The sequence below is a fragment of the Salminus brasiliensis genome, chromosome 3, assembly GCF_030463535.1.
Source record: "Salminus brasiliensis chromosome 3, fSalBra1.hap2, whole genome shotgun sequence".
Classification (NCBI taxonomy): domain Eukaryota; kingdom Metazoa; phylum Chordata; class Actinopteri; order Characiformes; family Bryconidae; genus Salminus; species Salminus brasiliensis.
The window spans coordinates 50896405-50921221 of record NC_132880.1 but is presented as its reverse complement, the minus strand read 5'-3'; the positions used below and the strand labels follow the sequence as shown (position 1 = coordinate 50921221).

Genomic DNA, 24817 nt, shown 5'->3' with positions numbered 1-24817 from the left:
GGAAGGGAAGTAAGTGATGAAGGGAGGAAGGGGATGAAGGGAGGAAGGGAAGTAGAAGTGAAGTAAGTGATGAAGGGAGGAAGGGGATGAAGGGAGGAAGGGAAGTAAGTGATGAAGGGAGGAAGGGGATGAAGGGAGGAAGGGAAGTAAGTGATGAAGGGAGGAAGGGGATGAAGGGAGGAAGGGAAGTAAGTGATGAAGGGATGAAGGGGATGAAGGGAGGAAGGGGATGAAGGGAGGGAGGGGATGAAGGGAGGAAGGGGATGAAGGGAGGAAGGGAAGGAGGACAGGAGGGCAGATAAACAGCCAGTCAGCCCTTGGACCTCTCTTCACAGCCTGTGACCCCTCCTCTCCTCCACCAGGGGGCAGTATTGCGCCGCGCGGCGGGCCGTGGTCGTGGTGAAGCGCGCAGGTGAGCGGCGGTGTGGGGTGAGGGGTGTTCGCTGGGAGGCTCGGCTGCAGTCAGGACCAGGCAGCCCCGCAGACCCCTCGGAGCGGCTCTCCCCGCGGCTGCAGCTCAGTCAGCGCGGCGGAGGGGAATGGACGCACTGCTGTCTGCGGAACATGAACCCAGTGCGCCCATCGCTCCCAGCTCCTCCTCAGCTCTGAGCAAGTTCCTACAGCCGGCCGGGATACCTGCGCTCTCTGACTGCGGGTAAGTTCAACTCTCTGATTGTAGAACCACTCAGAACCAGAGCCAGAACAGGACTGGAGAGGAATGGACTACAGCCGGCTGCAGGTGCTGGTGCTGGAGCTCGGTCTGTCAGAACTGGGCTTAAATGGACTTTTGGTCATGTACTGGGTTTTGCACTGAATGGGAGGGCTGGGGTGTGTAGAAATGTGCTGTTGAATTTGCAGTGAATTTCAGTCCTGTAGAACTTTCAGTGTTATCTTCTGGGTTCCTCAGAGGTTCAGCTGGAGGAACGTCTTGATTTAGGACCATAAACTGGGTTAATATCACAATATAAATTAAATTAAATATTAAATATAGATTTGAATGATTGTGGCATTAGCAGTAGAGCTGCTCGGTAAGGACAAATGTATATAAATATTAATATATCTATATATTTATTTACATAATTTAACATTTGCAGTTGTTCTTTATACTGTATCAGTTTCATGATGAATGGACCAATAGAAATGCTCCAAAATGACTCTGGAAAAATATATATATACATATAATATATATATATATATAAATATTATATATATATATATAAATATTATATATATATATTATATATTTATATAATTACACCAATATACACCACATCAGCCATAACATTACCACCACCTGCCTAACATTCAGTAAACCACAGGACCTGCCTGGTAATATTCTGGAGATGTTCTGACCCAGTCATTATCTAGAACCTCACAGTCTGGTTCTGGTCAAAGTGTCTTAGATTCTTACGCTTGTCCATTTTTCCTGCTTCATCACCTTCATCATCTTCAAGAACTGACTGTTCTTCACTCACTGCCTGATATGTAGATCCACCCCTCGACAGACAGGAGACACTGGACCCAGATCAGCAGTGCTCTTCTTCTACTCCTGCTGGCGGTGGTCCTAATGTTATGGCTGATCTGTGTATTATTAGAACCTATTAGAACCTATTAGAACACAGTCATCCTGTTTCTGTAGGGGAACAGTGGCTGATTTTATGAGAAATAAACATCCTGTTGTTGTGTCGTTAAACAAAACCTTGTATCTCCAGATGAGTTTCAGTGGAAGTCAGTGGAACAGATTTTGGAGCGTTTCTATTGGTCCGTTCTTCATGAAGTTCTGAAATGAAAAGCAATAAAAATGACAAACAACAATATTTAACCCTTTACAGCCTAAAGATCTCGATGTGTGCCAGATACCCTTGCCCATTAGAGTCATAGTGGCACTGAAGAAGGAGCAGTTATATAATAATATGTTGACAAATTAAAACTCCTAAATATTGGTTAAAGGGGTTAACAGCTGAAATACTCCATATGGACAAAAGTATTGGGACACCTGCCTATTCACAGTCTCTTCTGAAATCAAGGGTATAAAAGAGTTTCTCCTGCTTCTGTTGGAGTAACTGTCTCTACTGTCCAGAGAAGAAGACGTTCTACTAGATTCTGGAGGAGGAGCATTGCTGTGAGGATTTGATTTTGACAAGAGTGTTAGTGAGGTCAGGATGTTGGATGATTGATCACCACCCACCTCATCACCCCCAACCGTCATTCCAGAGAACGCAGTTCTTCCACTGCTCCACAGCTCAATGCTCCCATTCGGTTTGTGTTGCTCTGCTCCAGAGAGTCAGCAGTGGCTGCAGCTTACAGTCGCTATATAACCTTCTCATCATGAGAGGAAGGTCCTCAAATAAACACAGCCTTACTTCAAAACGACCAGTGTTAGGGTAGGGTTAGTGTTAGAGGGGGTTTAGGATTAGGGTGGGGTTAGGGTTAGGTTTAGGCTATGTTTAGGGTTAAGGGTAGGTTTAGGGTTAAGGGTAGGTTTAGGGTTAAGGGTATGTTTAGGGTTAAGGGTATGTTTAGGGTTAAGGGTAGGTTTAGGGTTAAGGGTATGTTTAGGGTTAAGGGTATGTTTAGGGTTAAGGGTGGGTTTAGGGTTAAGGGTAGGGTAAGGGTGGGTTTAGGGTTAAGGGTAGGGTTAGGGTTAAGGGTAGGGTAAGGGTGGGTTTAGGGTTAAGGGTAGGGTAAGGGTGGGTTTAGGGTTAAGGGTAGGGTAAGGGTAGGGTAAGGGTGGGTTTAGGGTTAAGGGTAGGGTTAGGGTTAAGGGTAGGGTAAGGGTGGGTTTAGGGTTAAGGGTAGGGTAAGGGTGGGTTTAGGGTTAAGGGTAGGGTTAGGGTTAAGGGTAGGGTAAGGGTGGGTTTAGGGTTAAGGGTAGGGTAAGGGTGGGTTTAGGGTTAAGGGTAGGGTTAGGGTTAAGGGTAGGGTAAGGGTAGGGTAAGGGTGGGTTTAGGGTTAAGGGTAGGGTAAGGGTGGGTTTAGGGTTAAGGGTAGGGTAAGGGTAAGGGTTAGGGTTAAGGGTAGGGTTAGGGTTAAGGGTAGGGTAAGGGTGGGTTTAGGGTTAAGGGTAGGGTAAGGGTAGGGTTAGGGTTAAGGGTAGGGTTAGGGTTAAGGGTAGGGTTAAGGGTAGGGGTAGGGTTAGGGTTAAGGGTAGGGTAAGGGTAGGGTTAGGGTTAAGGGTAGGGTTAGGGTTAAGGGTAGGGTAAGGGTTAGGTATATCTGTTAAATAATTAAATTAGATTAGATTTGGATTAGATTCAAACTTAGACCCAGTTTACACTTGGTCATCTCACTTCCAGAGACTGACCCCATCATTTAAACCAAATCAGGAGGAGCTCTGAGACGCATCTGAGCCACGATACAGCAGTGTAAATACCTAACCCCTCCAAGATACACTCTACAACCAAAGCTCCGGTTCTTCCAGTTAGTGGATCTGAGTCCAGTCGAACATCTTAGAGATGTGGAGATATGAGAGACGTAGAGCTTAACAATCTGCGGGAAGTTTATGATGCAATCATGTCAAAATGGACCAGAATCTCAAAGGAAAGTTTCCAACAGCTTTTGAAATATATATATATATTTATATATTTATAAACACACACTGATTAGCCATAACATTAGAACCACTGCAGCTGAAGTGAAGAACACTGCTGATCTGGGTCCAGTGTCTCCTGTCTGTCGAGGGGTGGATCTACATATTAGGCAGCGAGTGAAGAACAGTCAGTTCTTGAAGATGATGAAGGTGATGAAGAGGAAAAATAGACAAGCGTAAGAATCTGAGACACTTTGACCAGAACCAGACTGTGATGTTCTAGATAATGACTGGGTCAGAACATCTCCAGAACATCAGCAGGCAGGTCTTGTGGAGTGTTTTCTCCCGGTACCATAAGTGCTTCAGTGAAGGACCACTGTTGAGACTGTTTAACCATTGATGCTCATTGAGGCTCCGCCCACCTCACAACTTACAGGACTTAAAGGATCTGCTGCTAATGATAGTCTTGGTTCCACAGACCACAGCAGGACACCTGAGGCTTTGTGAAGTCCATTCCTCGAACGATGAGATCTGTTGTGGTGGCACAAGATGGACCTACTTAATATTAGGACAAGTGGTGGTACTAATGTTATGGCTGACATTTATAGATCGCCTCCGACACCACGATTACTGCATCCTGACCTTTGCATGCAAACAGCTAGCCAATCACAGCACAGGGAGATAAGAAGATAATACCAACCAATCGTAACACAGGGTGGGCGGGCCTTGATTGAATACAGGTGGAGTGGTTGGGGGCGTGACCGAGCTCCAGATGTGTGAAATGAACACCAGGGAGGTCAGATTGAGAAACCCTCATTCCTAAATGAAGAGGCTCTCCGGTGTCCCGGTGGCAAAACTGTAACTTCATCTAAAAATAACCCAAAAGTCCAACCGTCCTCCGTTCTGAGCGCTGGGGAGGCATGAATAATTGAGTGGCAGAGCACAGAGAGATGCGCGCTCACTGCTGTACTGTATTCGGGTCAGGTCTTCGAGCTGTGTTCCCGGGAAAGGGGATCCACCGGGACCGCTCTGCGCTCATTCTGCATGCGGCCTGCAGGGCGTGGAGGCCAGCTGTGTGCTGAGAGGACCGTCAGTACAGTGCTGAAGATTTCCTTGTTAAAGACAGACAGCGGTTTGCGACTTCGGCAGACCCGTCCTGCACGTTCCCTCAGGCCTCAGTGCTGCAGTTGCATGCTGGGAGGGGAAGGCCTGTGAAGTCCTGAGTTTTACAGAATTATTTCGTGTTTACCCTTTCTGTCTGTCTCAGGGGTCCCCAGTGTACTCCCAGTGCTCACTCCCACACATTAGAGTCAACATCACAGTGGGTTTAATGTCCCAGAGATATAACCAAACAGTGCCTAGACAGTACTGTACATATTAACAAAACACAGAAAATTGCAATGATAATAATAACAATAATAATAATAATAAAGTGTTATATATGAAATACATTCTAAAATAGTATTTAATTACATTTATATTTTGCTTATTTTAAAGTCAAAAGGTTACTTTTTTTACAAAATAATCAGAAACAATAAAAAGTCATATATATATTATACTAAAGTGTTATCAAAAATATATATAAAATGATAATAATGAAATAACATGATAGCATTAAACAAAATATTAGTTTACTTAGTATACTTAGTTTTAAGTATCTTTAGTTTTAAGTTTTCAGATGAGTTTTAAGCAACTATTCTTAAAAAATCCAACCAAAGCCCCATCACTGCATTTAAATCCGCATTATGTGACATTTTACCTTAAAATATTAATTAAGTAATTAATGTGGTAATGCTCCACTGTAAAAGAGAATCTCCAGAGCTGTGTAACGCTCATATTAGTGTAAAATCCTGTAGTGTTACTCTACCGCCTCAGTCCACATGCTGCTCCACCTTTAGATCAAGCTTCTGCAGCTCTCAGCTTGTCCAGAAATGCATGTGTACAGCATGCTGTTTTTTGTCCTGACTGTAGGGGGAGCTCAGAAGCAAAACACTTTTGTTGCTTAATGCTGCTTTAAAGGAATTGTAAATTTCTCCATATGGGTTTGGAAGCCCAACTGCTGCTATCTTCTGAAAACACGCTTCCCTGCTGCGGGCTGCCAGTGGCACCTAGAGAACACCAGAGGGCGCTCTGTTAGAACACAGCTGTAGAAACGGAGGATCTGAACATTTACATTTACATTGAAGCATTTAACAGATGTTCTGACACCCAGGGGAAGTTCGCTCCACCACTTCGGTGCAGGACAGTCTGGACGCTCGTCTTCAGTGGATCTTAAAGGATGGCGGCTCGGTCCAGCAGATCCGATCAGATCGGGTCATCCCTAAAGTGTAGATTCACTGAATGCTTTCTTCTTGAGTTGTTGCTCAAAATATCTCTAACGCTATTGTGAAATCCTCAGATAATGGATGCATTAATATCACAGTAAACCAGTGTGAGCAATATACTGTATTATGTACACTTCAATCAAAAGTTTTAGAACACCCTCCGTGTTTCCAGTAGTCCACTGTCCCCTGCAGCTTTTCTCAGCACTGACTCTCTTACTGCCACTCCATCTGCAGCCCCAGGTCTTCTCCCCACAGCTGAAACTAAGACCTGCTGTGGTCATGTGTGGTCATCACACAAGCTGCTGACTCTCAGAAACTGGTCTTCTGATGCCGGTGTGTGTTTGAGGGGGTCAGACCTCACCCTCTGGCTTTATCTGCAGTTCCTCTGAAGGAAAGAGCTCCACTGTTCAGAGCTCTAGAGCTGGATCTGAGTTTCTGGGTGAAGAGTCCAGTCTAGTCGTTATGAGAGCAGTCTGAACCAGCAGTGTGGGGTAAATTCCCTAAAACATTTGTACCATTTAGGTTATTCTGTGAACTGAGGAAGACAGAAAGAGAGATAAACATCATGAAGCTACTGGCACCATGCTGACTAATGCCAGGCGTGGGCTAGTAGAGGGGTATAAAGCCCCCCAGCATTGAGGAGCTGTGGAGCAGTGGAAGAACTCCAACAGAAGCAGAAGAAACTCTTTAATACTCTTGATTTCAGAAGAAACACTGAATAAGCAGGTGTCCCAATACTTTTGTCCATATACTGTGTATATAAATACAGCCCAGCAGCACTGTCTGGTAGTGCTTCTTGCACTCATTCCTCCTTGTTCCTAACATTTGTGTTCTCCATATTCCAGCTTGAGGGCAGCTCAAAATGAGTAACATCTACGAGTCCGCGGCCACCACGCTGGGCCTCTTCAACAGCCCCTGCCTGACCAAGGTGGAGCTGCGTGTAGCCTGCAAAGGCATCTCAGACCGGGACGCGCTGTCCAAACCAGACCCCTGCGTGGTCCTGAAGATGCAGTCCCATGGACAGTGGTTTGAGGTAGGTGCAACCTTCTACTACTCACTGAGGATCTCTCCAACACAGCCTTGCATATACACCACCCACCCCAACCGCACCAAAGAAAACACACTACCAGATCAGCTGCTATCATGTTACAGGGATAACAGCAATAGCTGAGATACTTTAAAACCAGCTCCGGATGTTTTGTACAGTTACGTAAGACAGAAATCAATAGACGTCAGCCCATACAATCTGTACGCAGAGTATTGATAACGAGAGCCTTACTGTGGGAAATAAAACAGAGGTCAAAATCAACGACTGACCAGCTCAGCCAGCATGCTCATGTGAGGCTCACAAGGGTGTGATGTGGACTATGTGGGTTCCAGGTGGGTTCCAGGTGGGTTCCAGGTGGGAATGGACTCTGAATATTATTTCTAGGACCCAGTTGGGCTTCCCAAATGGGCTCTGTCATTATAACCCACCCTAGTCTCACATGAGTCCCATTTAGGCCCCATATACAGTGTATAATCCAGATGGGCCCATGGTTAACCCCTCCTGGTCCCCTCACTGACACTGGACGGCATCCATCCATATGTGGGGCCAACTTGAAACCTTTTTTGATACATGCACTGCTTTGCAATAAGGCTACCCATATAAAGGGCTTATAAATGGTCCAAATGTGCTCATTAATAGGTAATAACGAGGTCATATACACCTTAAAATCATTAATAATCAGTAACCTGTTGCTCTCTAATCAGTGTCCCACAAACCTCCAGACTGTTGAAGCTCAGATGCTGCTGGTTCCTGATGTTACTGTGGGTTCTCCAGCAGTCAGTGTTCTAGCTGTCAGCTTCAGCAGAGCTCTGTTAATACCGGACTACAGCTGAACCCCAACAGGAGCTTGAATTACTCACTAATGATCATCCATCTGATCAGCTCATTAACATAAGAAGAAACTACTCTCACAGTCTGAGCTCTGAGCAATGTTGCTGAGCTTCACTGTTTCAGCAGTGCTGGATCAGTGCTGGATCACTATGTTTGGAGCTTATTAAATAATGCTGATGAGTCTCACACTTTACAATCTGTTAATAAGAGTTAATAACTCATTAATAAATGGACATAAAGCTGACATTGACTGATCCTGGTTGGGCTTCAATAGTAGAAACCTACTGAGAAAGATCTGCCGGAGCTGAAAGCTTTAACCCGGACTGATGGAGAAGACAGTGGTGAATGTGAGCTCAGAGATAGATCACTGCTGCTCTTTAATGATCTGTAAGGTGTTTATGACTTATTCTGTTAATAAACAAACAGGAAAACACTCATTAATCTTTATAAGGATGGTTTTATTATGAAGTGATCTGAGTGAAAAATCACATTGGTTGCAAAGGTTCCTCATCTAAGCTTAATCTGGATTCAGCTGGTCAGCCTGCAGCCTGGTTTGCCAGAATGCTTGCAGAATAACAAGTGGGAGCATCTGTGATTGGTCAGTGCCTACTAGGCAAAACTTTGTTCAAGCTACGTCAACACACCATCATTTATCAATATGTTAAACAGGAATTTCAGGATTTGAATATTTTTTTAATGAATTGCACATAGATCAAGATCTTGTACACTGTATGATCAAATGTTTGTGGACACCCCTTCTAATGAATGCATGAACCATGATTCATGCTCTTTAAAGATGCACCCATTGCTGACACAGATTTGCAAATGCACACACAGCTTGTCTAGTCCCTGTAGAGCAGTACTACCAATAGAATAGGACTCTCTGGAGCAGATAAATATGCCTAATGCCAGGCGTGGGCTAGAGGGGTATAAAGCCCCCCAGCATTGAGGAACTGTGGAGCAGTGGAAGAACTGTGTTCTCTGGAATGATGGTGGTGGAGCTCCATCCAGTACTTTTGGGATGAGTTGGGGATGATGAGGTGGGGTGGTGATCATCATCCAATATCCTGATGTCATTAACACTTTTGTTGCTGAATGCAATCAAATCCTCACAGCAATGCTCCTTCTCCTAAATCTAGTAGAAAGCCTTCTTCTCTGGACAGTAGAGACAGTTACTCCAACAAAAGCAGAATCAACTCTTTTTATACCCTTGATTTCAGAAGAAACAATGAATGAGCAGGTGTCCCAATACTTTTGTCATTTATTGTACCAACAATGTTATTGAGTGAAGTTTTTAAATACAGAAACCAGGTAGTCGTACAGAGACCCCCTCCACACCCAGGAATTCCCTTATTCCCAATGACTGACAGCTTGATCAGGTGGAACTCCGGCTGTAACCATGGGCTGGATCCCACTCCCTCATTAATACTGCACCACAGTGAATAGGGGCGAACTATCCCAGCTGGTCGCCAGCATCGATAGACGTTGTTGTCTGGTTGAATGTAGGTCATGACGTCGGGTGACCAAAGTCCAATACCAGGTCTAATGCCAACTTCAGTTTGACGTAGAATAGTGGTGTTGATGTTGATATTTTGCTGGTTTTATGCCAACGTCACATTGATGTGAAACAACATTGAGTTGTGAGGTATGGACACCAGAACCCAACGTCTGCTAAACGTTACAATGTTATCGTCTACACAACGTAAAAGTCTAACATTAAAAGACATAGATATGAAACTGGTTTAAGTAATGGTGTTTAGTAACCAAACTTCAACGTCTGTCTAATGTTTGAGGTTGATGTTCACCTAATGTTGCTTTTTGATAGATATGAGACTTTGATTTTCAACCAAAATTTAACATCTGTTTAATGTTGGAGCTTGACGTCAACCCAGTGTTGGTTTTTGTTGGATATGTGACTTAGTTTTCCTACCAAAACATTAAAATTAACAACCAAGCATTGGAGTGTAACGTCCACCCAATGTTACTTTTTAACAGATATGACTTTGATTTTCAGCCAAAATTCTACATCTGTCTGATGTTGGAGCTTGATATCAACCCAGTGTTGTTTTTTAATGTGTGACTTTGATTTCCAGACAAAATTTAATGTTTGTCTAATGTTGGAGCTTGTGCTTGAAGTTCACATGTCACATACATAGTTACACACAGTCCAAAAAACGCTTGTTATAGCATTGATTCCCACCCAAAATTCAACATCTGTCTAATGTTGGAGCTTTACATCAACCCAGTGTTGCTTTTTGTTGGATATGTGACTTAGATTTCCTACCAAAACATTAACATCTGTCAAACATTGGAGTGTAATGTCCACCCAGTGTGGGTTTTTTCAGATATGATTTGAGATATGTTTTCCAACCAAAATTACATCTGATTTCTGTCTGATGTTGGAGCTTGACGTCAACCCAGTGTTGTTTTTTAATGTGTGACTTTAATTTTCCAGACAAAAAAGTCAGCATCTGTGCAACGTCGGGTTTCGATGTCAACCTGATTATAATTTGTAACTAAAATTACAAAACAAACATCTTTATGACGTCAGATCTGTGTCTGCTGGGATTAGTCATGAATATGTTCATTGATTTGGACGCTTATCTTCAGTCAGCATCAGCAGACATCGTTTGGGTGGTCTGTCAATGGATGGGAGGGGTCAGACCTCTGTCCCTGCCTCCTCACTGCCACAGCACTTATACATGGTGCGATTCAGGAGATTTCAGAATAATGTGTTTATATTTGATCAAATAATTTGAGTTGTTTCTACTGAGGAATGAATGTCAAAAGTATTAACACTCATTCCTCAGGTAGAAGTGAGTGGAGATACGAGGGTTTAAAAGACTTCTATAGAAGCTGAAGTATCAACTGAAGCTTTTTACTCCAGTAAAAGTGTAAAAGTACTGGTTTCAGAACCACTTCAAGTAGAAAAGTAAAAGTAATGGAAGGAAAACAAAGGCTGAAAGCTCAGGCCGCGCCACAGGGGTCTATAGTGCACTACCTCCCCCCCCTCCCCAAAACCCCATTTCTCTAAAAGTCATAATGAGGAGAACGATCTATTAAAATGTTGATGTTAAAAATGTTGGGCTGCACTAGGCTCCTGTTTCAGCTGCAGATCTGCCCATTGAAAATGAAGCATTTCAGTAATATCAGCTCTATTAAAGGAGCGTCTCTGTGCTCTACTGAGCATCAACATGAGCTTCATGGAGGAAAATATGAGGAGTCGTTGTCTAGAAGTTCTGTAAAGCTGCAGAAAGTCAGACTTCAGAGGCGTGCGATCAATAAGCTTTATTGGAATGTAAATGTGGGGCTCAGTCGGGACGTTTCACTGCAGCTCTCTTGAGTTTCTGCCACGGACACAGTCTTCATACTAGACTACAGACGTCTGCTGTGAGCTCGCTGGAGAGTGACGGGACGTGTGCAGGTGTGATGGATCTCTTATAAACCAATAGGGAGTCAGAATGGTGTGAATGGTAGGTTTCAGCTCCAGTAAAGTTTAGATAACCAAGATTTCTACTTAAGTAAGATACTCGACGCCTCTGAGTAACACATATGTTATACTGGATCCAGGAGATGTGCAGTTTGCCCCACAGCCAGTTTAGATTCTGGAGATGGTGTGAAGGGAGCAGGATGGTGTGGAAGGCTTGGGGCTGTAAAGGCATTAGTCTTGGTATTTAATTGTACTGAGCTGCTGTTTTATACAGTAATTCTCCAAAGAGCTGAGGGTCTCGTTTTATTGCCAGTGGCCAGCCACCATTAGGCTCGTGAGACTCACAGTGCACCTTGGTGTTCATTCATCTGATGTAGTGCATCTTCAGCATTCACTAGAAACTATGAGTGGACTGTGGGAGACCACTCAGCCACTAGTCCATGCACCCAATAATTGAAGGTGGGTCTGTTTAGGAGTCATTTTATACAATTATTTGCTTCAACCAGGTGAAGTAAAAGAATAGTATTGATGATCACACCCTATTCTATTGGCAGTACGTCTCTACAGGGAGTAGAAAAGCTGGCTGTGTGCATTTGCACATCTGTGCCAGCAATGGATGCAGCTGAAAGGAGCCAAACGCACTCATTAGAAGGGGTGTCCACAAACATTTGGACATTTTATAGTGTGTAAGAACGTTCCCAGCGTTCCCTGTTTTTCTCTTCTACTAATTCACATCTTCTCGGGCGGTCAGTCGGAGAGAAACAGCAGTGAGGGTTCTCGCTGGAGAGATGCTGATATCCGATTAGCAGCAGTCATTGGAATGCATGAGAGTCTCATAGGTTTCAGGCGGCTGCACTACAGAGTGGAAGCGCAGGGTCTGGTCGCTTGCTTTGACTTTGCTCAGTAGAAGAGAAACATTGTGCATTCCACTGGCGGGTGAACCACTGTGAAATAAAGGCTCAGTGGGCACAGGCTACATCATGGAAATTGAAGGGTTCCTGGCCTCCTTAGTGAATCACTAATTCACTGATTACTGCTGTGGTCCCAGTGAGCACTGATGAGCACTAATAGCCTGGAGTGTTTGAATTCTGCTCTTTTATTACCTCTAACAACCCTGTTGGCTTATTTGAACTTTTAATTGTTAGTTATTACTGAGTAATTCCTCTAAAAGATTCAGTATCTACCAACAAATGTACTACTGTAAGTCATTCTGTATCTACTATAAATGATTCAGTAACTGCTATAAATGGTTATGTAACTATCATAAATGGTCCATTATCTATTCTAAATGATTCAGTATCTACTATAAAGGATATAATAATAACTATAAATTATTTTGTATTTATTATAAAATATTCATTAACTGTAACAAATGATTTAGTGCAACTGTAAATGATTTAGTATCTACTGTAAATGACTCAGTATGTACTGTAAATGATTCAGTATCTACTATAAAGGATATAATAATAACTATAAATTATTTTGTTTCTCTTAAAAATTATTCATTAACTGTAACCAATTATTTAATGTCAACTGTAAATGATTCAGTGACTGTTATAAATGATTCAGTATCTACTGTAAATGATTCAGTATCTACTATATGGGCTATATAAGGGGTTACTACTATAAATTATTTAGTATCTGTTATAAATGATTCATAAACTGTAACACAAAGGATTTAGTGTCTACTGTAAATGATTCAGTAACTGCTATAAATGGTTATGTAACTATCATAAATGATTAAGCATCTTCTGTAAATGATTCAGTATACTGATATAAATGATTCAGGAACTACTATACATGATTCAGCATCATATGATTCAGTATCTACGATTAGTTATTCAGTATTCGATAACTGCCATAAATTGTTATCTATCTTAAATGATCCATCTGCTGTAAATGATCCAGTATCTACTGTACATCATTAATCTACTATAAGGGATATAAGGGGTTCCTACTATAAATTATTTCTATTATAAATGATTCAGAAACTGTAACAAATTATTTAGTGTTAACTGTAAATTATTCAGTGACTGTTATAAATGATTCAGTGTCTACTGTCTATGATTCAGTAACGGCTATAAATGGTTATGTAACTATCCTAAATGATTCAGTATCTTCTGTAAATGATTCAGAATCTGCTATAAATTATTTTGTAACTACTATACATGATTCAGCATCATATGATTCAGTATCTACTGTAAGTTATTTAGTATCTACTATAAATGGTTCAGTAACTGCTGTAACTGGTTTAGTACGAGTTATATACAATTCAGTATCTACTAGAAATGCTTTAGTAACTTGTAAGATTATTCAGGATCTGCTATACATGATTCAACATCATGTGATTCAGTATCTACTAGAAATGATTCTGTTAGTGTGATAATGGATTAGGTGCATTTTATACATGATTCTGTATAAATAATTAATTCATATGAATATGAATTAAAATGATTTAATATGTACTATATATGATTCACTATCTATGATAAGGGATTCAGTAACTGTTATGAGTGGCTTAGTAACTATTGCAAACAACTCAGTTTCTACTAAAAATGATTCAGCAGCTTATATAAATGATTCAGCAACGTGTGACTTCAGGACAAGGAATGGAAGAATGGGCCCACACTCAAGCCTGTAGGATTTAAAGAGTTAAGGCAGAGTGTGTGGCCGGTTCGTGTGTATGTGTGTGTGTGTGTGTGTGTGTGTGTGTGTGTGTGTGTGTGTGTGTGTGTATATGTGTGTGTGTGTGTGTGTGAGTATATGTGTGTATGTGTGTGTGTGTGTGTGTGTGTGTGTGTGTGTGTGTGTGTGTGTGAGTATATGTGTGTATGTGTGTGTGTGTGTGTGTGTGTGTGTGTGTGTCTGCAGAGTCCAGATTACTGCTCTGAGGCTGAACTGTGTTGTGGAGTGAAAGCAGAATAAAGGGGGATTTCTCAGATCTGAGAGGCGTGTATTTCTGCTATCGTGGGCCTTTCTGATAAAACTAAAACCCGGGAGCTGGATTCGGGCTAAAAAGGAGCTCCTCAGGATTAAGAGGCAGAGCTGACTCCCTCAGAGGGATTTTAATTTTTGGAACATGTTTACTGCAGGACAAGCCTGTGTTCTGCTCCTGCATGTCTGCAGCTCTCTGAAAAAGCTCAGATTTGGGGTCCGAGCTCATATTTTATCAGAACTTCCATCTTTTCTTGTTTTTATCCTTGGCTCAGAAGCGGGGAAGCAGCGTGATAAGCTTTTCTGATGTGAGGATGGTCAGTACTGACAGATTAATAAAAGATGCAGACTTGGCACACACATGGAACAGCTCTCAAAGGTCTCAGAAGGTTGTGGGTTTAAATCCTTATGGGTGTGTAAGTGGGTCTGATTGGCCCTGCTGAATTAAGTCTAATACCTTTTCAATCTGCATAAAGGTGGTTAGATCCCATTTTTAATTGAGTTTCACTTCAGTTTGAATCAATTTTTGATTTTATTTATATTTTGAAATATTTGTAAAGAGCTCTAAATATGAATTTAATATCAACATCAATAACAATATCTTGATTTCAGTTCTGATTCCTGATCAATAATATTTCAAAATCCTCTGTAAAAGTTTAAGTGGCTTAAACCAGAAATCAGTGCTCAACAAACCCTGACATTAATAACCTATAGAATAAAGACCAAACAGCCATAACATTAAAGCCAGCTGAAGTGAAGAACACTGCTGATTTGGGTCCAGTGTCTCCTGTCTGTCGAGGGGTGGATCTACATATTAGGCAGTGAGTGAAGAACAGTCAGTTCTTGAAGATGATGAAGGTGATGAAGCAGGAAAAATGGACAAGCGTAAGAATCTGAGACACTTTGACCAGAACCAAACTGTGACGTTCTAGATAATGACTGGGTCAGAACATCTCCAGAACATTAGCAAGCAGGTCTTGTGGGGTGTTCTTTCCCAGTATGCAGTGGACAGTACCTACCAGAAGTGCTCCAAGGAAGGACAACCAGTGAAGGATAGCCTGTGACAAGGTCCTGGGCACTCAGATCTCATTGATGCTCATGGAGGCCCCGCCCACCTCACAATTTACAGGACTTAAAAGATCTGCTGCTGACGTTAGTCTTGGTGCCAGAGACCACAGCAGGACACCTTCAGAGGTCTTGTGGAGTCCATGCCTCAACAGCAGAAGAGGGACCTGCTCAATATTAGGCAGGTGGTGGTAATGTACTTAGGCCAGGCAGCTTACTGACTCACTGGTGGTGATTAGATCTACTACTTAGGGGTTAGGGTTAGGGATAGGGTTAGGGTTAGGTTTAGGGTTTTGGTGTTTTAGATTTTGGTGTTTAATGACCAGGGAATGGGGATAGTGATAACAGCCTGGATTTCTTTAATCAGTAATTCAGTAAAAACAGCTTAATTCAACCAGTTTACTGTAAAGGTCTCATTTTAAGGCTTTTCCTCTTTGGTTCTTTGGTTTTTGGTTTGAGCATCCTCTATCACATGACGTCCCCAGACTGGGAGGAATTGTTTTGGCAGTAGAGAGCTGAGGCCTTGCTGGGATTTGAACTAATGACCTCCTCACACTGGATGAACAGCAGTTAGACCGTAGGGCCGGTCTAGAGCTGTGAAATTCCCCTCCATTAAAACCCAGTTCTGAGTAAATTTACCTTCCCTTCTTTCTCAGACTCAGAAATGTACACGGCTTCACAGCTCTAGAGTGGAGCGACTGTCTAACTGCGTCCTGCTTCTCAGGAGACTCAGGAGATCATAAGTTCAAATCCCATCAACACCACAACCCTCCATGATCAGGACTCTCTGAGAACAGGAAGGCCTCGGCCCATGTGATAGGGACGCTCTAACCTGCAGATGGGAATAAACACTAAACAGATCGAGGGGGCGGAGCTACACAGTAGTGAATCAGTTTCAGCTGCAGATCATTTACTGATGTTTCTGAGGATCAGATCAGTCTGGATTGTTGATCAGACTAAGATGCAGAAGTTAGAAATGTGAGTTAGGAGAACTTTAGACTGAACTGAATTGAGTTCACTCAGAAACGCTCTGAAATTAGAGACTGAGATCAGACCGAGCTGGTGTAACAGGGTGGTAGTGTGTCTGTTGCACTAATTTTGAGCATCTGCAGAAAAAAGACCACTTATTAGCATCTGACTGCTTGCAGACCATGAGGAATCATCTGGTTTTGATCTCTGAGAGTGGTTTTCATGACAGGAGCTCACCTGTCCGTCAAACTGCTCACACCTACTTAATCATAGCTGATGGAAAGAGCTGCTTTAGATGTTAGCAGCTCATTGATCGACTGTGTCCTTCACGGTTCAGGTGGACCGGACGGAGGTGATCCGCAGCAGCATAAGCCCCGTCTTCTCCAAGGTCTTCACGGTGGACTACTACTTTGAGGAGGTGCAGCGTCTGCGCTTCGAGCTGCATGACATCAGCAGCAACCACAACGGGCTGAAAGAGGCTGACTTCCTGGGAGCAATGGAGTGCACACTTGGACAGGTGAGTGCGCACTCTGACGACAGACAGCAGGAAATTGCACATGATGGAATGATAAGATATGTGAGTGTAGCTGAGAGCTGAGAGAGGGAGAGAGACCATGTTACGGCTGGAAAATGCATGTGAGGAGAAAAGTGTGTTTTTTCTCTAATCAGCCAAAAAAAGAAAAGTTATTAAATTAGCAAAAGGCCGTAATTAGCATTAGCACTTAAAGACTTTAAAACACTTCTGCAGTTTTTGGCCTAATGTCTATTTGCCACATCTGTCGCCTACGGTTTCTCTTCACTTACTAAAAGAATTGAAACTGGGACTCAAAACCCCAGTTTTCACCCAGTTCAGTCATTTCCAGTTCTAGCCTCTAGCTGAAAGGTAAAGGTGCCGTATTTGTCACTGTGGACTGTACAGCGAAATGTGTCCTCCGCATTTAACCCATCTGTGGAAGTGAACACACACTCACACACACACACTAGTGAATAGGGGCAGTGAGTACACACACACACCCAGAGCGGTGGGCAGTCAACTCCAGTGCCCGGGGAGCAGAGAGGGTAAAGGGCCTTGCTCAAGGGCCCAACAGTGGCAGCTTGCCGAGCCCGGGAATCGAACCCACAACCCTGTTATAGCCCCGCGCTCTGACCGCTGAGCCATCTCTGCCCCATATGATGTGACCAGCGCTGGGAGGGCGAAGGCTAGCACGCCCAGTGTTGCCAACTCCTCAGTAAGGAAAGTAGCTATTGGCTGTCCATCCTGAGAAAAGTCGCTAGAAGTATCTAAATGACGCAATCTCCTAATTTGCATAATTGTCCAAATTTGCATAATTGTCTAAATATGTTAGAACTACAAATGAACTCTGAATAAATAACTGAATAAATGAATTTCTTCTGTTGATTCTTTTCTTAGACCTTTAAAATAGGCCGTCACTTCTCAAAATGATTTTAATGCTTTGTCTAGATTCACATTACATCAATCAATCAATTTTATGTAAATTACATAAATGCTGTGTTGTTAAATGTTAACATATCAAAGTTAATTAAGACTGTTATATATATTTATATTATATAGTATATCAAGACTGATATATATTTATTTATTTATTTATACACATTTTCTTTCTCTCTTTTTATTGTGATATTTATAAGATGTTTTATATTTATAAGGTAAATGGAGGAACTGCAAAGTAAGAATATCATTGTACAGTGGAACTGCTTGTCTCTGCTGTGCACACCAGTAAACTCTTAAATCTTGAATCTTGAATAAACCACAAGCTACAGCTATACAGCTTTGCTGAATATTAACTATAAAGACAGTGCAGTGAGCAGGATTACTGTAGACGGCATTTTATGATTTGTTAGTTGTGTGTTATTACTTTCCAACTGTGATTTTTGCTGTAACTCAGTATTTAGGGTCCCTGCCCAGCTGTCCCCAGAAGTGTCCATAGCTTTCTGATGAGACTCTGATGTGAGTTTCTCTGCTGTTCGTTTGTTCCTCTGCTCAGATTGTCTCTCAGAGAAAACTGTCCAAAGCTTTACTGAAACAGGGCAACACGTCAGGCAAGTCTTCCATTACGGTAAGAATAAAGCAAACACACACACACACACACACACATACACACACACACATACAGTTTGCAACCTCCTGATAACCGATTCCCTCTCCTTTTGATGTCGCCACAGGTCACAGCGGAGGAGTTGTCTGGAAATCATGACTACGTGGAGCTCGCCTTCAGTGCCAAGAAGCTAGATGACAAGGTTTGGCAGCTTGAATTTTATAACTCAGTACAGTACAGTGTGCATGAACAGAGAGCGCGGTGTGATCAGCTGAACAAGTGAAGGGGTTTGTGTTTTGGGTTTTGGTGGATTTAATTCAGGTCTTGGTCCTTTGCTAAATCACAGTAAGGGAGGGAAATATGGCAACAGTATAGAGTAGAAATCAGGAGTGTAGAGGTACACTAAAGTCACGGTTTGGTACGTACCACGGTTCGAACTTCACGTTTCGGTACGATTTCTGTACAGCGGGGGAAATAGCAGGAACAGCAGCAGTGATGTCACAGCAAGAAAAAAAAGATACCTTTACCTTTCTTTACCCTTTTTACATTAATAGTGTATTTTGATGAAAGTCAATATTTTATTTGTTTATTTTATTATTTTATATGCACGTCTGACATGCTGTGCAGAATGCTTTGAAAGTTTCTGGGTGGAACTCGTGCTTATAAACTTTGGTTCCACATGGCATTCATTAGTCGTCGCACACACCTATAAACTACGTGTACCGTATATTAGGGCTGTGTATTGGCAGGAACCCGACGATACGTATCATGAAACAAGGGTTATAGGGATTCAGTATATTACCATATATTGTTAAATTAATTTTTAGTCGGATTTTATGAAAACTGTCATAGTATAAAAACACCCAATTATCTGTATATAATCTGAGTACAAGAAAAGTAGAATTGTTATCCAATCAGAACAGTGGGATCTGAGGACAGAGTACAAGTCAAGTCAGATTTATTTGTGTAGCTTTTTACAACTGTTGTCGTCACAAAGCAGCTTTACATAATTAGTACTTAATAAAGGACAGAAACAGAGAAGAAAGAAGAAATAACATGAAGGATCAAAGACCCCCCGTGAGCAAGCCAACGGCGACAGTTGCCAAGGAAAAACACGGACACGGGCGTACCCTGAGAACACCAGAATCTATCTGCTCCACCGTCCACAAACCTGAGTGATCGCGTGTAAGCAGCGAGACGACAGCTCCAGCATCTCAGTGTACTACAATTCCCTGGGTCCGCGAACCCCTGGACCTGCAGCCCTTATCTAAGGGGAAACATTAATTACCAAAAGCTTAACTTAACATATAAGTTTTCAGCTTAGATTTAAAGATTAAGACTGTGTCTGAGTCCTGAACATTATCTGGAAGGTAATTCCAGAGCTGGGGGGCTTTATAAGAAAAGGCTCCTCCCCCTGCTGAGGTTTTCTGAATTTTGGGAACGAGTAAGAGGCAGCACCCTGAGATCTAAGTAGTCTTGATGGTTCGTAGTATGTAATAAGATCCTGCAGGTACTCAGGAGCGAGGCCATGTAGGGCCTTATATGTTAATAGAAGAATTTTGTATTCAATACGGAATTTAACTGGGAGCCAATGAAGTGCTGATAGAACTGGACTGATATGGTCAGATGTTCTAGTTTTAGTAAGGACCCTGGCTGCAGCATTTTGCACCAGCTGAAGTTTATTGAGGTTCCTGCTGGAACAACCTGACAGTAACGCATTACAGTAATCTAGCCTTGAGGTAATAAAAGCATGTACTAGCTTTTCTGCGTCCTGTAGTGATAAGGAGTTTCTTAGTTTGGAGATGTTCCTAAGCTGCATAAAGGCTGTTCTACTAATATTAGCTATATGTTGCTCAAATGATAAATCTGAGTAGAATATGACGCCAAGATTTTTAGCTGCTAAACTAGGAATGATGGAAGCATCGGCCAAGTCTAACATTAAGTCTGAGAGTTTATTTCTAGAGTCTTTTGGACCTAAAAGGAGAAGCTGGGTTTTGTCACTGTTGAGGAGAAGGAAGTTATGTGACATCCAGAGTTTTATATCCTTTACACAGTCCTCCATTTTCTGTAATCTAAATTTATCGTCAGGTTTGGCTGATATATAGAGCTGTGTGTCATCTGCATAGAAGTGGAAATTAACGCCATGTCTGCTTATAACTGAGCCCAGTGGTAACATGTATAGTATAAATAATAGTGGTCCTAAAATTGAGCCTTGCGGAACTCCATATCTTACTTCTGCGTAGTTTGAAGATAAATCTTTTATCTTTACAAATTGATAGCGTCCCGTTAGATATGATTGGAACCATGATAGGGCTGTCCCTGTGATTCCAACCATTTCCTCTAATCTTTCTAGTAATATAGTATGATCTATTGTATCAAAGGCTGCACTAAGGTCTAGTAGGACTAATAAAGATACGTAGCCTTGATCAGAGGCAAGAAGGAGATCATTTGTAATCTTCACTAGGGCTGTCTCTGTGCTGTGAATTTCTAATACATGTAATTTTTACTCAGGCATAAGCAGAGTTGTTGGGCCTACAGGGTACAACACTACCATCTGGAGTGGTCAGGGTTTAAACACAACACTAAATGAACCACTGTCTGAACTATTCTTTAATAATCAATACTGTGTTTCTGAGAATCTATACAGTACTACAGAACAGAATATCATCATACTTCCATATATCAATATTTTGTTACAGCCCTATCTTATTGCTAGAGTAGTTAGCTAATATTATATTAGCTAATATTTTAAGTAGCTCTATAGCTGACAGTGGATGGTACCTACTCTAGCTGATGTTAGATGGATTTAGAAACACTGAAAATATATTATATTGATAAATTGGTAAACATGTTGGCACATCGTCCACTGGGGAGAAAAAAGAACCCCTTGTCACCCATTCGACATGCAAACATGCTGGATTTCCCTTGGCTATTATTATTTTAATGTAAACCTACCCATTTTACATTCATTTTAATTTAATTGAATTTAATTTGTTTTTTAGGCACTACATTGGCTGCTTCAACCCCTTGCTGCTAAAAATGCAAAAATCCAAGTGTCCGCCAAATTGGTGTCATATTTTCTGGATCAAAGGCACAACAGTGTTTACATTTCTCAAGCAATTTTAATGAGTCACTTTTATTATACATAAATATAGAAATCAGAAAGGTACGAGATATAATGAGAAATTATTATATCGAAAGGCATTTTGTGAAACCTGGTCGTCTAGTGCCCACCTTTAACCTCAGGTAAAGTCCTTTACATCTTTGTCTGGGTTTGAGAAGCTTTAGCCCGGCTGCCAGAACAAGCTCATCAAGCCTGGAGCTGATTAGTTCAGTATTGAAAGAGAAATCAATCAGATGTTCATTAAAGAGAAGGCTTACACTTACACCACCATCAGCACTTCTCACTGTCTTCCTGCCTGTGTTTACTGGGGGTTTAGTGAGAGTACAGCTGGAGCTGCAGCTTTTAATTGAATAACCTTCCTCCTCCTCCTCCTCCTCCTCCTCTCCCCCAGGACTTTTTTAGCAAGTCAGACCCATTTCTGGAAATCTTCAGAGTCAATGACGATGGCACTGGATCCCTGGTGCACAGAACTGAGGTCTGGTTTACAGGCAGAACACACACACATATGCATGTATACACACACACACATACACACACAAACCACTTCACACTAACTCTAAAGGTTTAATCTTTCTGTCCTGGTTTACAGACCATCATGAACAATCTGAACCCTGTGTGGAAATCCTTCAAAGTGTCGCAGAACACGCTCTGCAGTGGGGATCAGGAGCGAGAGCTGAAGGTAAGACCGGCTCTAATATTGTCAAGTCAAGTGGGTTTTATTGTCATTTCAACTACATACAGAGTACACCGTGAAACCATGGTGCAACATAGACACAGTGCATACAGAACACAAGTGCAACACAGTACAAGTGCGGACAGACAACACAACACAGTACAGACAGAGGATAATCAATAATTGAGGGTAGTGTGCAAATTATGCAGTGTGTAATAAATATCCAGTGAGGTAGTAAAATAATTTGTTCAAAATGCTTTGTGCAAAAATGCTTCCCATTTTATCTGGGGTAAATGGTTGGAGAGAGAGAGAGAGAGAGAGAGAGAGAGAGAGAGCATGGAACTGAAGTTGAGAAGTCTGATGGCTTGTGGGAAGAAGCTATTGCAGAGTCTGGTCGTGTTGGACCGGATGCTGCGGTACCTTCTTCCTGATGGCAGGTGGGTGGAGTCATCCACAATGCTGGTTGCTTTATGTGATCTTATTGCCAGCAGTGCAAACAGCATTACAGCGGGTGCAGTACAGCTACTGTTATTGATTGTTAATCGCAGTTGCAATATTGGAATGTTGAATATTGGAAAGCAATGTTGTGATTGGTTAGAGGGCCTATATGTACTTTGTAGCCAACTGTGGCTCAAGCTAGCAGAGCGCCCTCTTGTGTCCTCTCTGTGTCACTAAAAGACATTATTTCCAGCCAGAAGCATTCCCAGAAGCTAACAGGACACTTCAGAGATCAGATCAGTGTTTTTGGGGCTGATGCTGACCACTGATCATCTGTTAGATTGATTACATTACTGATCACCCGCATTAAGCTTTCCAGGCATTACTCGGGAATGCATCATCGTGCAGGGCTTGTGTAAAAAGGGCTGATTATGTAGCTATTGAAAACTCCATCACTGTGCTTACGACTCCATCAGCTTTCCGGCTGCAGCTGCTGTGGTTAAGTGCGGCCTGCACTGTTCGCTGTGTTGTGGCGTTAGCAGTGTTTGCCAGCTCTGCTGTGTTCTGATACTCACTCACTCTACTAACTGGGCTGAGTGATGGACTCTGGAGATAGATAGATTTAAAATTCACTAAAATGATTAGATCGGCGTATTAGTTGATGGCTCATTGCATATTTTGGCTGAAAATCTGCCAAAACTGATACATAGCCGATCGATTTTTCCATCTCTAGTTTAGAGTCTGGTTTACAGTGTGGAACAGTTTTACTTAATGTACTCAGCTGAATGTAATATCTGTGGTTCTAGAGTTTTGACTGCATTTGAGCTGCTTTTTCTCCAGATGTTTATCTAGTTTCTACCGCCACTGAAACCAGGTGTGGAAACACACTCCCACCACTTTACTCCTGAGTCATGGCTGATTAGACACTGAACTACCACTGAGAGAACTGCACTCCTTTGTGTGGGTCTACTGGGAATGAGCTGGGAGCTGATTGGTCAGGGAGGAAAGTTAGACTGGATTATTATTAAGATATTATACACTATTAAACAGTAATTTTAAGAAAAGTCTGGACTAAATTAAATGAGTCAGTCCAGAATGTGTGATTGTAGAAATTAATACTGAAAATAAAGGGATCTTTCTCAACCCTTAACATTCCAAGGCTTATTTTACACACTAAAGTGTATTACTCAGTAACTACAGGGACTTCTATTCTTTGACATTTTTGGCCTGTTGGTGGACCATTGGCCTTTTAAGTGGTTAATAGCAGCTTGTCTGACCTAAACTATGAGGCTGGATTATTTAAACAAACACAAAGATCAGATCAGTATTCTAATTGGAGATGGTTTTATATATATTTTATATATTTGGACACTGTTTTTCCAGGCTTTTATAGTGTAGTGTATTGTATTGCGTACCTTGCCTTACACTACGACTGGAGGTTTTAGGCAGGCTGGTGTTTTCAACATTCTGCTCTCCAGTCATGTTCTGCATTGTAATGAACTGCTGCGATGATGCAAGACAACAGTGTGAAGCAGTTTCAGTGGTTTTGTATGCAGGTTTGACCTGGATTCAGCTCACTAAACGTCTTTCTGACGTTTTCTTTACTCTCACTCCTCATGTTGCCTCCAGACCAGTGAAGTTTATCATCACTGTCACACAGAAACCACGTATCTCCAGTGCACCTTTCTCCATAATGTGAATCTGGCAGTTGTTCTTTATACTGTATCTGGATTTTATGATGAATGGTCCAATAGAAATGTTCAGAAATGACCTGGAAAAAAGATTTCCATTGAAAGTTTCAAAGGAAGTTTTTTTTTTACCTTCTCCTGTAAAGCTGCTGTTTTGGAGATATGAGGTGATAAATACAGCGACGACATGCAGACCTACCCTTTTTTAAAAGGTTTTCAGGTTTAAGGTGTTCTGCCTGGGCTGTGAGATATAATATGCAGTTGGAAATGTAGACAGAACCAGTCAATATGGTTCTACGTTTTAAATGGTCAAACTGCCCTCAAACATAGAACCCAAGGGACTGGTAACGAGTTCTCTTAATGCAGAAAGGCTTATCACACACTAGGGTGCATTACTCAGTAACTACAGGGACTTCCTCTGTACAAACTGGTGGGACTATTCTCTGGAAGTTTAGCCTTAAATGTAGCCTTAAAGGGTTAAAGTCCCAGAAAACGTACTTATGTAAAATATTACATATAAAATATTAACTAAAGTTGATGTTGTATTAAACATCAAGCTACATTCAGGTGTCAAAAGCAGGATAGAAATCTGATACAGAGCTAGACCTAGACCTACTCCTGTGAGCCACTGCCTGTGGCAGAATACAGATTTTCTGTTAATATGAGCTCATTTCACAATCCACTGCACTACAATACCCAGCATGCAC

At 41.9% G+C, this 24817-nt stretch overlaps 1 protein-coding gene across 1 annotated transcript in view; it reads left to right on the top strand.

Annotated features, from left to right (window-relative positions):
• The first annotated feature begins 433 nt into the window (after positions 1 to 433).
• cpne4b (copine IVb) overlaps positions 434 to 24817 on the top strand; it is a 72588-nt gene continuing 48204 nt past the window's right edge. The window contains exons 1-7 of the mRNA XM_072676502.1: positions 434 to 655; positions 6699 to 6886; positions 16468 to 16647; positions 18137 to 18208; positions 18315 to 18389; positions 21703 to 21786; positions 21901 to 21990. Coding sequence (XP_072532603.1) covers positions 6716 to 6886; positions 16468 to 16647; positions 18137 to 18208; positions 18315 to 18389; positions 21703 to 21786; positions 21901 to 21990 — 672 coding nt within the window. The 5' untranslated portion in view covers positions 434 to 655; positions 6699 to 6715. The remainder of the gene's footprint in view (positions 656 to 6698; positions 6887 to 16467; positions 16648 to 18136; positions 18209 to 18314; positions 18390 to 21702; positions 21787 to 21900; positions 21991 to 24817) is intronic.